The sequence below is a fragment of the Oncorhynchus gorbuscha genome, linkage group LG23 (genome assembly GCF_021184085.1).
Source record: "Oncorhynchus gorbuscha isolate QuinsamMale2020 ecotype Even-year linkage group LG23, OgorEven_v1.0, whole genome shotgun sequence".
Lineage (NCBI taxonomy): Eukaryota > Metazoa > Chordata > Actinopteri > Salmoniformes > Salmonidae > Oncorhynchus > Oncorhynchus gorbuscha.
The window spans coordinates 39592582-39609684 of NC_060195.1; the positions used below are offsets into that span (position 1 = coordinate 39592582).

At 46.4% G+C, this 17103-nt stretch overlaps 1 protein-coding gene across 1 annotated transcript in view; it reads right to left on the reverse strand.

Moving 5' to 3' along the window:
• Positions 1-17103, reverse strand: part of spata5 (spermatogenesis associated 5) — a 123273-nt gene that overhangs the window by 14271 nt on the left and 91899 nt on the right. Inside the window, exon 16 of the mRNA XM_046322812.1 lies at positions 2981-3145. Coding sequence (XP_046178768.1) covers positions 2981-3145 — 165 coding nt within the window. The remainder of the gene's footprint in view (positions 1-2980; positions 3146-17103) is intronic.

Sequence of the window (17103 nt, forward strand, 5' to 3'; positions counted from 1 at the left end):
GGATCCGATCCATTGTCATGGGTGGTGGTCCAAACAGAGGACCCGCTTCGGGAGAGTCATATTCTTGGTCGTAATGTTGGTAAGTTGACGTTGCTCTTATATCCAATAGTTCATCCGGGCTGTATGTAATAAGACTTAAGATTTCCTGGGGTAACAATGTAAGAAATAATACATTGAAATAAACTAAATACTGCATAGTTTCCTAAGAACGCGAAGCGAGGCGATCATCTCTGCCGGCGCCATCAGAACGTCCACAACACATGGTGGATATTTTGACAGCAGGGGATTTCGTGGATAATTTACCTTCTGTAAACAGGAAATCTATGAAATGTGGATCCACCTAATCAACCACAATGTCCCCACAGTAGGCCAATGTGATGTCCCCATACGGGGGCCTATGTGATGTCCCCACAATGTCCCCATACTGGACATATATGATGTCCCCACAATGTACCTCTGCCCATTTATGAGTAAACCAAGTTCACAGAGTCCTCTGGAAAACTGAGAGCCCCTTATTGACGTGCGTCCTCTCCGTGACACCCGTGCAATCTCCCGCAGGCTAACATGGGAAACAATGCTGATTCCTAGTAAAGAAGCCTCCTCTATCAAAGCTAAATGAGCCAACAGGTCTCCACCAGGCTGAAGCATTTGGCCTCTCTCTGACTCGGGACATGTGATGGAGTACATAAATCCTCGGGTTCTTCCTGTCAGGGCTTGATCATAAAAAAAGAGAAAAAGAAAAGCGTCACTCTTCCCTCCGGACTAGCAGCAATCCCTCTTTATGACAACACAATGCAATTACAGTATCAAATGTTACTTTGTTGGAAGGCTGAAGGCGGATGGTGAAGGCAGGAGCAGTGCTGATGGACGGGTATGGTGGTTAGGGGGTGTAAACTTGGGGAAAACAGATGTCACGCTGGGCAGGAACCTGCCGGGTGGAAGACGTGATTTTAACAGGGCTTCTGGCTCGGAGCTGACATGACAACAACTGCCAGTCTTGTCACTCTACCAGTCCATTCAACCTTACCCTATCAAGACTTGGGATGCAAAAGGGTCTTTAGATGAGAAACACAACATTAGGCAACACTTCACATTAACGACACTGTTGCAACTTTGTGTGAAGTGTAAGCCAAAATCATATTCTCTCCTCACAAAGTCGGACAACTAACGCAAGACTCAATGCTTAGTAATGTCCTTGCTCATTCTCTTAAGAGTTCCTAGTATTTCAGTTGGCAGAGAGAGGAGAGAGGGGGAGAAGGCTGTGTGTGAGAGAAATATGACTCGGCAAACCGGCCTCCAATTTCAATAAGAGCCCGAACGATTTACAAGGGCCCCTCATCGAGCTTGTTCCCCTGAAGCGTGGGCTTGATACACAACCGATGCCCATCCGCCATGGCACGCCTCACCGCCCTCTGCAGAAATCCCGCCGTGCCAAGACAAATACCCCCGTTCAGGAGCATTTCAAACAGATGCATAGCACCACGGCAAGCCTTTATGACCTGTCATGCCAGGAGTATTCACCCTCAGGAGAGCTCAGGAGTATATTTAGTATAGACAAGATGCCTTTAAGCACTCCATTCCACCTATATATCCCACCTTATGGCCACCAAAAGACACTGGACCACAAGAGGGGGGGGGGTACAGAGAATGAACCTGAAAACAGAGATAGCAAACTTTCCACTGGGAGGTGAAAGCTCTATCCCAAACACCCCGTTGTAAAATGCAACACCTGATACCGAGGGATCGGTTTCCAGCGCATACCTTCTCCAGGTGCCTGCTCTAAGCTGCTTTTGGGTGGGGGAACTATGGAGGGAAGGAGGGAGGAGAAAGGAGGGTGGGGGTACATGTTTTCAACAGATCTCTTCAAATCCCTAAAAGGTCATGTAGAGAAGCAAATTCCTCGACAGCTGTGTTCCTCTGATCAGATCTCCAGGAGAATAGCCAGAGAAAAGTTAGTGGCCAAAAGGTCCTAGACACAGAATTGACAAATCCTCTTCATAATACCCATGTGGCCTTGCGACCACATTTTGATCGACAGGAACATTTTGGACAACTGGAGTTGATTTCATAGCCACTGAAGGATGTGTCATCATTAAACCACCAAAAGCATGAAAAACATCTTGACAGGTAGTAGGGCTTGTCAGGGCTTCAACGGCACCGCACTGTTTGTCTGTCAAGACAACGTGCTTCACACCCCAGCCCAACGTCAAGAGACAAGCCTGTCACACAATGGAGTGTTTGTGTGCTCGCTGCGAGTCGGCCAGCTGTGCGATCACGAGGCCCTTGACACAGCACAGACATAAAACCGACAGTGGAAGGCGAACAACATCTCCTTGCGAACGCTGGCCACCGCTCTCTTATTTCCTGTAATCGTTAAAAGGTAGGCTTAAAACAATAACAACGAGGAGAGAGAGAGAGAGAGCGAGAGTCTTTCACCTCAATATTCTTCTCCCCATGTTTAACTTGACTTTACGGTCTCCGTGTTGGGTTTGTCTTAGCCGATTTTTCTCGGACAGTCCGGCTCTTGCCAGGGTGGCCCACCATGAATCAGGTAGCATGCCTTCGATAAATCTCACTTGAAGGAATTGATTCAGACCTGGACTAAAATACTCAATCATTTTGTCTGATAAAAAAACAATTTGCCGCCATCAAAGAATAAATGGTAGAATTGTTCCTGGACGTGTCCATTTCATTTGATATAAAAACACATACGGGCACTAGTGCTGATATTCTTACATTCAATATCACATTCTCAATACTAATCACAATGGGGTGAAATCCTAACTTGAGATCTGCATATGTGTAACTTAGATTTTTGCGTAAACTACGCATTGATGTCAATGGGAGATGAGCCCCAGAATCGTTATTACATTACAACGTGTATTACATTCTGCATCTTCTATGTATTCTACCGTAAAATGACTTATTATAGAGTACGTGTTGTTTATTTGCAACCATAAATCAGTACTGTTGGTCTCACCTCTGCTCCGGAGTACTTTTCCGTTCGGGTCACCAGGTCATCCAGACACATGTCCTGGTCCACGGGCATGCTGCGGAGCTGCAGCGCAAAGATCTCCCGTCGCGTGGGGCCATCCGGTAGAGGGACGTACACTATCCGGTCCAGTCGACCCGGACGCATCAGGGCCTAGGCAACAGAAGTGAGGGAAATGAGCTGTTAGTCATGTGTGTGTGATTGTCTCTGCTGCTGGGTGACAAACATCCCTTTGAGGATGGAGTCTTCATCAATCAATCAATAAATACATCTTTCCACCTATCCTTCTCTCTTACTCCCTCCCTCCATCTCTCTTGTTAGGAACCTGAGACGAGAAAAATTCCAAGCACTGATTGCAGGTGTGGTAAACTTGCCCAGAAGCAAGGCCTGATTTGCACAATTGACCTCAGCTCAAATCAAGCGTGAAGATTATTATTCCAAATGGAGGCCGTGTGCAGTCTCAGGAGGACCATATCCAATCAAAGTCCACACCATACGCCGGTTTCCAAGGCACAGAAAAACAACACTGGATGAAAGAATGCAATTGTTTACCATGTGAAACAGAAGAAAGGAAATCGCAGGTGAATATTCGTTCTAACACGTCGTCTTGCAGTGGAGGTAAGAATACTGTTTTGGTTTATCTCTGAGAAAGAAAAGGTGAAGGGAACTATTCTGAACTAGTTTGTTAGGAAGGCATTTAAGTCCTTCAATATTGACTGAAGGCCGTCATTGCTCTTGGAAAGGAAGTTAACATGGCTAAACACAGCCGGATCATCAGTCGCAGGGGGCAAACAGAATAGCTTTCCTCCCCACAACCTAGTGCACGGGTAGGCAACTAGATTTAGCTGCGGGTCAATTTTTGTTTGGAGCGAATAGTCGGGTCTGGAAAATAATTATAATAATTTGTACACTGCAAATTGACCACAACTAATCCTCAACAGAGATGATTTTTGAAAATAACAAACATTTCATATCTCGATTACATTGTGACAAGATCACGTCTCTTTTTTATTTGTGGGAATACTTGGGAACAGATTTTCTCAATTAAACTCAAAGCTAAATTCCAATTCTTTTACCAAAAACTAAAATCCCCCCAAAATATATAGCCGACCCAAAAATATCCCTCCAACCACTGCGGTCTCTCTTCCCTGATGTCATAGAGGGACAGTTGGCTGCTCAGCACAGACAGACAGACGGGCCTGCAGAGGTGGAAGTAATGTCTGTGCCTCTGGTGAGCAGTGACCTAGCCCACAGCCTTTCAATTGTTTGTTTACGTCCTCGTCACATCCCCTCCTATATCCTTCTGGATACACAAAGGACTTTCAAGCCCAGAGACTTCCTTCCTATATGTACATATTTCAAATCTGTCTGCGCTTCCCTGTGCGGAACGTTTGCAAATGGGGGGAGATTTGTTGTTGACGTAACCATAACAGTCTGGCTAACAAATTAACGATGTATCACGAGAGGATCATTTTTTGTTGTTGTTGGGTTGTCCAGATTCCTCCACTTGGATCCGCCCTGCTGTGCGCTACCAACATGAATAGAAGACAACAATGTCACTGTGATTAGGATGGGGGAGATGAACAGGCCCCAGGGCCACTGCCAAAGGAAAATAATAAAGGTCCATGCTGGCTAAGGGCCAGAGTAGCTTGACAACGTGTGTCTGGAACAAAAACACGTGAGGCTGTCTCTTCTTTGTCATCACTCTTCCCACAGGGGAGACAGAGGAGGGGGGCTGTGGTTGATTGTCGCCGAAGTGCGTACTCCGCTCCACTGTGGACGTGCCAGGGACACTTCCGGAGTTGATCTCCCTGGAAGTATGTGGCGGCCGCATGCCAGAGCAAACTTGCCGACCCCTCACACACACACACACACACACACACACACACACACACACACACACACACACACACACACACACACACACACACACACACACACACACACACACACACACACACACACACACACACACACACACACACACACACACACAACTAGCCTAACAGGACACACCGGGGAGAACTGAGTGTTAAGATGATCGAGCTCAACATGCTAAATCCATTTACGTTCGTTAACCCTAGATGTTGCTTGCAACAGATTATCTGGGTATTTCCTACAAGCAAAGTTGCACGCTTGCTCTACCATAAAAACACACACATTCACGCGTGTACAAAAAGCTACACATTCACACACCCAACTATCCAGGTGCTCACACAAACAGACCCAACTCTGGGCGTTTGAGACTGCTAAACTCATTTGACTTCCCTGGAGGCAAAGGTATTTTTTTCTGGTCCACTCAGGAAGCACAGGGGCCAATCCATCACTTAACAAGATACACTTCCTGTTTTCAAGGATCCGGCGGGTGGGGGGGGTGGGGCAGGACCCCAAAAGAAAAATACTTGGCGTGGCATGTCGGGAAAGCGTTGACGGGCTCTTTCGTAACGCCATCCTTCCACCTGAAGCCTTGGCTTGACAGCAGAAAGACAGTGATGGAGGGGGGACGAGGGGGGGGGGGACAAGGGGGGGGACAGAGGCAGGGAGGTGTAAAGAAGGCTGGAGCAGAGGACACTGACAAAACCCACTATAACCTCAGGCTAACAACTCTCAAAACGTCACAGACAAGAAACACTGCAGTTATTGTTGAATAAGGTACCTATATTCAAAGTATGAGGTTATCACAGTAGCCCATACTCTTCTCTGAGTTAACTATGAAGAGAAATAGTCCCACTGATCATGAACCTCTGCATCTCAACATGGTGACATCAGATGGGAACGTTCCACCAAATACTTCAAAATACTTTGCAATCACAGAAAAAAAGTCAGGATACAGTATAGTGGCTTCAGTCCGCCTAATCAAAACAGGTTGAAAAAAAGCCTCGCCCGCTCGCTGCCAGCCAAGTTTCACTGCCGAAAACAACAGTAATCATTCCAGGGATTGCGATCCTCCTCGAGGATATAACGACAGATGACTTCCTATCTCTGAAGGCCACTACCTCTCTGTAACATTTCTTTAGACAGAGTACCAGTCAAAAGTTTGGACACATTTACTCTTTCAAGGGTTTTTCTTTATTTTTTAAAACTATTTTCTGCATTGCAGTATAATAGTGAAGACATCAAAACTATGAAATAACACATATGGAATCATGTAGTAACCAAAACAGTGTTGAACAAATGCACTGTAGGCCTACTGAACCTTTCCAAATCATGTCCGAGAAATTGAATTTACGACTAGTGGAGTCCAAGTTGTAGAAACATCTCAATGGAAACAGGACGCACCTGAGCTCAATTTCGAGTCTCATAGCAAAGGGTCTGAATACTTACGTAACTAATGTATTTCCATTTTAAAAAAACTTATAAACGTGCAAAAATCTTTAAAAATCGCTTTGTCATTATGGGGTATTGTGCGTAGATTGATGAGGATTTTTATTTATTTAATACATTAAAGCCTTATTCAAAAATGTAACAAAATTTGGAAAAAGTCAAGGAGTCTGAATACTTTCCGAATGCACTGTATGTGGTTCAGTAGGCCTACAGTATATGTGGTTCAGTAGGCCTATATGTGGTTCAGCAGGCCTACAGTATATGTGGTTCAGCAGGCCTATATGTGGTTCAGTAGACCTACAGTATATGTGGTTCAGTAGGCTTATAAGTGGTTCAGTAGGCCTATATGTGGTTCAGTAGGCTTATATGTGGTTCAGTAGGCCTACAGTATATGTGGTTCAGCAGGCCTATATGTGGTTCAGTAGACCTACAGTATATGTGGTTCAGTAGGCTTATAAGTGGTTCAGTAGGCCTATATGTGGTTCAGTAGGCTTATATGTGGTTCAGTAGGCTTATAAGTGGTTCAGTAGGCTTATAAGTGGTTCAGTAGGCCTATATGTGGTTCAGTAGGCCTATATGTGGTTCAGTAGGCTTATAAGTGGTTCAGTAGGCCTATATGTGGATCAGTAGGCCTATACGTGGTTCAGTAGGCCTATACGTGGTTCAGTAGGCCTATACGTGGTTCAGTAGGCCTATATGTGGTTCAGTAGGCCTATATGTGGTTCAGTAGGCCTATATGTGGTTCAGTAGGCTTATATGTGGTCCATTGCAGGAATCAAACTCACAATCCTGGTGCTACCATGCATCATGCTCCAATCAACTGAGCCATCAAATCCACATACAGAATCCTTTTTTCATGCCACATCCTTTTTTCCCCCTTCTTCTTTGAAAGGGACATTTCCCCATGCTGGTTGGCTGGCTGAGACATTAGTGGAGTCTGTTCCCTGCCCCAAAGGCATCCGCTCTATGTGGTTTCCTAAACCTGTCAGTCTGCAATCCGCAGAGGCCCCGGTGACTCACTCCCTTCCACGGTGGAGATACATGGGCCACCCTGCAACTATGCTGGCCGGGGACACTACAGAGATAAAGTGGGAGCACAACAACGCACACCGTGCAGCTAGTCCACACCATCAGACCGGGGGGGTGCATAGGAGATGGTGTCTTCAGGGAGGGCAGGGGACAGGAGTGGGGGGCAGGCGGTAGGAGTTGGTGCCACCCAATAACATTGTGGAGATGGTTACAAAAGAGAGAGAGGCAGAGGAAGGGAGAATTGGGATCAGATCAAAATATTAGAGGCTTTCAGTCTGATTAGAAGCTTTCAGTCTGATTTTGCCCTGGAATCAAACTTGTTTGGGACAGGCGAAGCCACGATGTCCAAGAAGGGATTGCTCTGGTACCTGTTAACACCCCTTATGGCACCTGCTGCCCCAATCACAGTCTGTTGCAGAATGTTTACATCTAGCCATTGTGAGTAGATCTTGCAGGACCAAAACCACAGGACGCGTTGGTTCACAGCTGACCACAAACACCTGTCATGTTCCTTGGTCTGTCGTAGAGTGTTTGGGAATTAACGGAAGCACCATGTTAACATAGGCCCCTCTTTTAGGATGTGTGTGTGTGTGTGTGTGTGTGTGTGTGTGTGTGTGTGTGTGTGTGTGTGTGTGTGTGTGTGTGTGTGTGTGTGTGTGTGTGTGTGTGTGTGTGTGTGTGTGTGTGTGTGTGTGTGTGTGTGTGTGTGTGTGTGTGTGACAGGTGCGGTTCACTATCACATACCGGGTGCGGACCAGGTGAGATGGTGGGCTGGTAGGATGGTAGCAGCTGCATCCCACTTATGGGGATGCCTCCTAGGGGGGGACGGGGGAGGTCCGAGCTAATATGGGCACAGCTGCTGGGTGTGTAGTTAAATTGCCAGGCTCTAAAACAACCCCCTGAGCACCTCACAACTCTTGCAACACTCACACAAAATGGCCGCTGTCAAAAAGTGTCTACATTTATTTGGATAGGACACAAAAATAGCCAAGACAAACGTTAAACACAGAAATAAAGGGACATGTGTGTTAAGTTGGAGTGAGCCACCCCCACCAAAAAAAAGGTGAAGAAAAGGAAAGGAAATTAGGCTGAGCCCCGTTGAAATGTCAGGTCACCGGAGCCCGGAATAAAATAGCAGTAAAACGGCTGCCATAAAATACATGTATGTTTGCTTACCAGAGAGGTGTATCCTGTGAGCTGTCCCGTCCACAGTTCACAGTTGAATTATAAGGGGCTTGCGTTAGGTGTAAACTATCAATGTCTGGTTTCCACAATCCGTCAGAACTCATAAAGTGGCCTGGTTTGACGTGGTGGCCCTTGCTCCGGCCAACTCGTTACCAGCGCCTCCCCTCTCAAAATGTCAGAAATATTTATCTTGTCTTTCACTACTCTGCCTTGCTTCTTTCTCTGTTCACCCACCTCTCCCTCTCTCTCGGTCTTGTCAAACAAAAATGCTTTCAGTGCCCCCCCCCACTCAAAACGGTCCCCCTTTTTTACAGTACCAGCCTTCTTCTGGGGGGTATGGGGGATGACGGACGAAAGCAAGGGCTTCCTAATTTCATTTAACAAGCGGAAGTCCAGTGACAACAAACAAAGCGGATCTGGGGGTGCTGGGAACAGGGGGTGCTGGGAACAGGGGGTGAAGGAAATATCTTCACAGCTGTGAATAGTTGCAGCCTCTACCCCCCCCCTGTGGAAACGTACCCCCGCCTCCCCCTTACAAGTTCTAATTAGAGGGTTGACAGTCCCCTATGGTGTGTGCAGAACTGCCACTCCAGCCAGACCTGTCACATGACCCTGCAGACAGACAGACACAACCACAGATGTATTTTCCTCCATCTCCCCTCCTTTTGGTACATTCAAGTTCCTCATAACTTCTGTCACACTGCGATGTCCCGTTATATGCCTCAGCTTGTGACCTCGTGTGTGTGTGTGGGTTGGGGGGGGGTGTAAGTGTGTGTGTGTGTGGGGGGGTCTTCGGGGAGAAATTAAACGACTATTCATAAAACTGACTGCTGAAAGAAATGTACCGACTGTTTTTGAGATATGCAAATAACGAGGAAAAGCTCTCAATCCGAAGCACAGAGAATCTGACTGTCAAGTTTTAAGTTTTTATGGTCACATGCACAACTACAGTGAAATGCCATTCTTGCTGGCTCTTTCCCAACAATGCAGTAATAAATCGAACATGAGAAAGTAAGTAAGCTATATCCAGGGTCAGTTCCAGGGTCAGCGCCAATACCATGTTTACAATGTGCATGGATACTGGAGTGGGAGGGTTAAATATCATTTGGCATGGCAAACTGAACAAAATCTAACTACGCACCAGAGGTCCCAAATGCCAAGCGGAGTCACAAGCTGCATGAGGGGTGAAGATCTAACGAGGGGGAGAGGCGAGAGGGGTGGCCACCCCGCCAAGACTGCTAATAGGGCATGGGAAGAAGGAGGAAGTGCTGTTGTGGGGGACGTGGACCGGGCCTGGGGAAAGGGGTGGGGTGGGGGTGACCCAGCTCTCCCCAACCCACCCTGCTCTTCCTTCCCCTCCAGCCAGACTGCAGGTGCCAGCCCACCTCAGAGTCCCCGCCAGGCTCTCATTATGCCCGGTGCCATTCAGCTGGCTCCTAACACGCAACCCTGAGCGCATTGTGTTTCTCTGGCGGCCCTTGTCCTCCTCCTCCTTCTTTCTGTCATGTAGGAGTGATGGAAAAAGAGGACTTTTAAGAGTGGGAGTTCAAGGGGTTTTCTTTTTCTTCATTTGGTGTTTTAATATGAAGGCTTCAGGTGTTCTGTAGTCTCGGTGGCTATCACCTTGGTTTGCATTTGTTTTTGTCTTTCACACCAGCACTCCCTCATGCTCCCAGACGCCATTATCATCACAGTAATCACCGGCATCAGACACAGGTCAGCCTGCTGGCAGGGTGCTGAAAGAATCACCTCAGCTTCCTGAATACACACACACACTCAATAGTTTCGAAAAAATACCTGTAAAACACACACAGCCTCAAGCTTACACACACACACACACACACACACACACACACACACACACACACACACACACACACACACACACACACACACACACACACACACACACACACACACACACACACACACACACACACACACACACACACACACACACACACACACAGGCACTTGCAACACACGCGCTCTCACTCACATCGAGGCCTACTTACGTGCATACACACAGAGAGACAAACATAAACACACACATTGCTGAGTGACGAGGCTGACTCAGTCGGATCAGTTTCCACTTCCGTGAAATATAAACATTAGCTTGTTTACCCTTTACCCCAGTGGGATTCAAACTTTTTCAACAGGGACCCCATTTTTTCTGCACTCATTTCTGGGGAACCGATTTTTTTAGCAAGACTTTCTCGCGACCCCACCCCAAATCTAATGGCACAACCTTAAAATTGGTTAATTTAGATTTTTACATTAACAAATAACATTCAATTCATTATATTTCCATCTGTTATCAAATTAAAAGAAACAAATAAATACATTTACTCCTGGTCTTTTCTCAAAAACTTTTGTATATTGTCCCACACAATAATCTGTACTCTTCAATTTTTGTGTCTTGTAAAAAAAACATGTATTTTATTTTGGCGACTCCACTGCAGTTCCCCCACGAACCCACCAGGGGTCATGACCCCGGCTTTGAATATCACTGCTTTATCCCAAGCTGAGACGATGGTGGGGAGGGAGTCCTGGGCGTGTGTGTGTGAGATAGAGAGTGCGAGAGTGAGAGATGACATAAAGAGTACTCTTTCTCCCTCTCCATAATCCTTCCATCCTGTCCCCCTCCTCTGGTATGGCAGGTGCCCATGAGCACCAATTGAGTCGGCCAGGCAAGGACAGGGGTTGACGTGGGGACAGGGGGAGCATCCAAAGGGGTGAGTACCTGTGGATGTAGGAGGCAGAAGGGGGTGGGTGGGGGCAACTAGACCGGGAAACCCTGTAAACAGGCTTAATTAAGAAAAAAGAATATCTGGGCTATATCTAGCTCTCAAAATAGCAATTAGCTGCCCCAGTGTTTGAACACCCAGAAAAAGAGAGAGGGAGAGAGAGAATGAAAGAGATCCCCCTGCATGGGAAGACCTGTGTTTGGATTTCGAGGTAGACAAGGTCATCCTCTCCCTTTTTTCAATGGCTTGGCCCCGTAATCAGACCCTGCGCGAGGGCGACGAAACCTGTTTTTGTCACAACAGAGTGCCCACTTGGTTTACATGCCCATTGTGTACACAACACCTCTGCCCTTCTCCTGCCCCCCCCCCCATGCTCCTCCCAAACACACCCCACCAACCTCCATCTTCCACCTGACGCCTGAACAAACCGCCCACTTACCTGTCTAGCTATTCCCCCACCACACACCATCCCACCCCATGCCACCAACCAGAGAACCTGCCCCCCTTTACAAAACCGCGCAATATCATTGGCATAGTGTTGCTCCGTACATCCGTACAACACTCAGTATGTTTGTAATCGTGTACCCTATCATTCCGGCTGGTAATCCCTACCAGCTGCCTCCCTCCCTCCCTCCCCCGTTTTTCATGGCCCACTCCAACCCTCTCTGCCCCCGTACTGCAGAAACACTGAAGCTCCACTCCAAGTGTGTTCAACGGGCCCCGGTGGACACACCCTGTTGACAGTGCCAAGCCTTTTATGCACTGAAAACACAGTATTCCCTTTCAGACACAGAGAGGATGGGGGGGGTGGAGTGTGTTGTGTTGTGGAGGGGGAGGAGGGGATCAAGGACAGCACCTTGACAGACTCCAAACTTCAAAATCTCTTTCCTCATCTCTTCAAGTAGAGAGCAAGAAGGAGAGAGTGAATTGAGAGAGAAGCACAACAAAAAATGTACGCACAAAAGAGTGCATAATTAGGACAGGATATGGTAGGAGAGGGAGCTCTGGGGTAAAAAGAAAAAGAAAAAAAGAAGCAGGCTGGCTGGGGTCGCTTTCCCAGAAAGCCAAGCTGCGATACCCGACCCGTTTGAATGGAAACCAGATAATCTGTTAACACAAGGAATGGCCCAGATCCTGCCTGCAGACTGACATAGATAGGTTGGTTCCTGTTCCAATCCGCTGCGGTAGCAGTGTGTGCTTGCAGCGTTGCCGAGGCAACCGGGTGTTCCGGCCAAACTCTTCTCCCCGCAGATGGGAGGGCAGGAGGCGTAAAAACAACAGGTGGAACTTCCAGACAGGCACAGTAGGGGCACCTCACAAACCGAACACTGTGGTGGTGGTGGTGGTGGGGCAAAACATACAGCAGGCGGAATAAGACCCCATCCAGCACTGTGCCTTGCAATACTAGCCATGTTACTCCTGTAGTCATATCAAGTACGGAGAACAAAAATGAATATCAGTAAAGGTACAATTTACATCTTCATTTCTTTCCTCTATTTTTCACTGTGCTAAGCTCCATTGCTGTTATTTGGTGCAAAATAATGTTGGTTAAAGTTGCTCAAGCCTGCGACCGACTGTTCATGCATTCAGCTCCCCAACCCTTCCACATACTGACACGGATGAAAAGACAACACCAATCGTAGAGTAGTAGGTTTGTCGATTTGCCTCCGGTGGGCATGGGGTAGCAGCCGAATGTCATGGCACTGTAAGGATCAAGTTTGGTTGGCATCCATTGAGTGGCCCATGGTACCATAAAGCTATTATTTACAATGGCCTTAACAACTATATAGGTTCCCGCTGAGGTTAACAGGAGGCCATGCCACTAAATCAAGCTGTGCAAAGGTAGCTTTTTCAGCCTCTTTCTCCTAACCACATTCATATTTTAAGAGCTGTGCCCATTATGCAGGATTAGGCAGCCGCCCAGAGCTAAACTGACCAAAAAAAACAGAATAACTATTCACCCCCCCTCAATAGTTTGTAGAGACACCTTTTGCAGCAATTACAGCTGCAAGTCTCTTGGGTTATGTGTCTATAAGCTTGGCACATCTAGCCACTGGGATTTTTGCCCATTCTTCAAGGCAAAACTGCTCCTGCTCCTTCAAGTTGGATGGGTTCCGCTGATGTACAGCAATCTTTAAGTCATAGATACTCAATTGGATTGAGGTCTGGGCTTTGACTAGGCCATTCCAAAACATTTAAATGTTTCCCCTTAAAACACTCAAGTGTTGCTTTAGCAGTATGCTTAGGGTCATTGTCCTGCTGGAAGGTGAACCTCTGTCCCAGTCTCAAATCTCTGGAAGACAAACAGGTTTTACTTAAGAATTTCCCTGTATTTAGAGCCATCCATCATTCCTTCAATTCTGAAAGTTCTTCAAAAAGTTTCCCAGTCCCTGTTGATGAAAAACATACCCACATCATGATGCTGCCACCACAATGCTTCAATGTTGGGATGGTGTTCTCGGGGTTATGCGAGGTGTTGGGTATGCGCCAGACATAGGGTTTTCCTTGATGGTCAAAAAGCAAAAAGGTAGTCTCATCTGACCAGAGTACCTTCTTCCATATGCTTGGGGGGTTCTTTCAATCACATTCATCTATCTACTCCGCCTGTCTGCCTCCCTTTCTATCTGTCTTGACTTGAGCTATCGTTAGTGAAGTCCAACATTGTATCAAATCAATCAACTGGGTTAATCCCAAAGCTGTCAATAGTGAACTTGCAACATTGTATCAACTTGCCTATTCCTGGCAATCAGAGTTTCCTGTGCCAGTGAGCTCGGGACATACAGCTGTTTTTACGCTATGGAAAACTGTTCAGGCATTTTATGACATTTCCACTGGATATATGGGATCCTCAGAGAATGATATTTTGCTCTTTCACACCATGGCTTGATGACTATCGAGGGAGAGTGTGGGAAAGATTTTTCAAATAGTATGAGGAACAATTAGCCTGTCATTCGCAATGGATGTTAAAAAAAAACAGACTTTGTTAACTTACTGTGTGAGGTGAATAAATAATTACTGAGAAGCTCAGTAGGGGTGGTCAGAAGTCAGACATCCCCAAATGGGCACTTTGCGCACAACAGGCCAGGAATCCTACTTTATGAATTATCAAGAGATATGCGTCTATATCGTCGCCACCCATCCCCCCTTTCTTCTTGTCTCAACATTTCAAATTATAGTCATGACACATTATCTTTACACATATTTTAGATGCTTTTCACCGACAGCCTCAACTCAATCAGCTAGGCCTATTGCCATGCATGCTCTGTCAGGTATCAGGACTATATAGCCAATGCAACTACAAACCACACGGATAGGCATTCATAAAAGTGCATTGCGGGGCGACACTGTATAGCCTAGGTTACTATTCTACTTTTTGGGGATAGGAGGACAACAATTCCTTTTGGTCTAGCCTAGAGCGGCATTTCAGCCAGGAACGGGCCATCCTGTGACTTTACAACAAGGAACAAATAAATGCAAAACACTTGACCCTCGTTGTATCCCAGCCTCTTTGTGATCATCACATATCTGAGCATGTGAAAAAGAAAAGCATCTACAGAGCCCTTTTCCCTGCCCCCACCTCCGCTCCCCTGCTTCAAGAGCAAGGCGACGCAACATTCTGCACCGTACGGGTTCAAACATCCCCTTCCTCCAAAGGGGAAGCAATTTCATTGTGTTCTCTGAGATAATTGCCAATCCTTTAAATGAAAGGGTTTTCTTGGTGCTGTGGTAATTACTAGATGCGCAGCAAGGGTCTGGTGAAGGGAAGAAAACATGACAGGCAGGTATTAAAATCCAGAGGGCGGGACAGGAAGGAAGTTGAGAGAGGGATGTGTTGAAAGAGAGAGAGAGAGGGAAGGAGGGGGAGGCGTGCTGTGCACCAGGGCTGGTCCTGTTTAGCCACCGTTTGGGGTTGAGGGAGGACATGTTTATGGTCGGAGGGTTGGGCCTTTTTTGATCCGGGTAAGCAACCCTCTGCCAAGTGCTGGAGACACATCTGCTCCCGAACCCTCCTTTGCAGTGGAACATGATTTATGTGGTGATCATTGACCTCTTTCCTAAATCATTGATCTTTTTTTTTTAGGAACTTCCCATTGAAATATAATGCAGCTAAGATGAGCTGAGATACTTGGCTAGTCTTTTGGTGAGCAGAGACGATTACGAGCACAAAAAGAGAATTTTTAACAATTTGATGTGCACAATACGAGTTCACAGGATCTTGACAGTGTTTTACTGATGCCATTGCTACATCTCTACACTACTGACTTCAAGATCTGGAGGACAACTCCAGCCCGAAACGTTTTGAAGTAGACTAAGAGTAAGGATACAAATGCAAACAGAAGAGTTAACAGAAAAGAGCCCTGTGAAACAAATTGAAAATATGGTCTGGGATTGGTGCTAGAGATATACCACAGTGAGGAGAATGGGGGTTAGAACAGGAATTGGGATGGGTCTAGGAAAAGTGCGCAATGAGGAAAGGACATGGATGGTGGGGATCAGGAAGGCAATGCTGAATCACAGCTGAGGTGAGGAGGGCACTAAAGAGCCTCACTGGGTGTGCGGCACCAGCTGTTGTCTAATTGTGTCCTGTCATTCAGAGTGATTTGCACCTCTCGCTCTCTTGATTTCGTACCCCTTCACTCTCTACTTGCCCTCTCGCTCCTCCACTTTTCTTCCACCTCCCTTTCTGTCTATCCTAAACCAAACCGTCTGTCACCAACATTTCTTTTCATCAAGGACAACTCGATGGCATTAGATACTTTTCCTTATAACATGGCTAGCATGACCAGCATATTCCGATACGTAGATTACAAGGTCATTCATTGCGAAAAAATATCAGGAGTCGTTCAATTAAAAAGCATATGTCATTCCATCAAAAGTAGTAATATGAAGAAGCGTAGTAAACTCTTGTATATGTGCATCTGGATAGTGGAAGTCCAGACCACATCACTCCATCTAATGGAAGAACGGTCCAATAAACATTTTTCATTTTATAGAGCACATTTCCTTTTTATCTCTGTCTAGACATACAGAGACAAAGCACTTCTGCAGTGTTGCCAGGAAGTTACCTGTCCAAGGACTCTGGCTTGGAGAAAGGTGTGTTTATTGTCAAGCAATGGCAAAGAGGGGCAGACAGCACAGGGAGGAGGGAGGGTTAAGGCGTGAAACAACAGCCCCAATCAAGAGGAGGAGGAGGCCCGTCAGAGAAGCATTTTTCTGCAATTTGAGAAAGTGGAATCTGGTCGAATTGGTGTGTTCCGAGTTCCGATCGCATGAGTTATGTGAAGGGGAGGCGGGTGGAGGGTGGCCCTAATTTATACTTTCAGATACTTTTCAGGGGTTAGGGGTGGGGTGGTAGCAAAGCCTCACTAATGCTGAGCAACATTCCAGATCAGACTGTCTGTCGCCATGGTGATGACTGAGGGGGCAAGCTTGGACAACGCAGGAGAGAGTGGACCCGGCAACAGATATAGTGACAGACTGCGCCACAAGCTACAAAACAAGACTCCAGCCGCAAGGTCAATCATCCCAACTAGCATTATCATTCTTTATTACGCCAGACAGACTATATTGGATTTACAACAGAGTAAAACTCATAGCGGAAATAGTGCATATTTACAATACAAACCGAAAAACTCATATTGTGCCATTGACCTAATACCAGTACCCCTCTAATCCATATTAATTTACTTTGGTATTAATTACCTAATCAATATGTGCCTGTGGTAGATCTCGCTTTCAGTGCTGGCCAAAGAACCTATGGAATACCACCATTATGAACATAACCAATGTTGTAGAGCATACAATTGTCCATACTGTATGGTTATT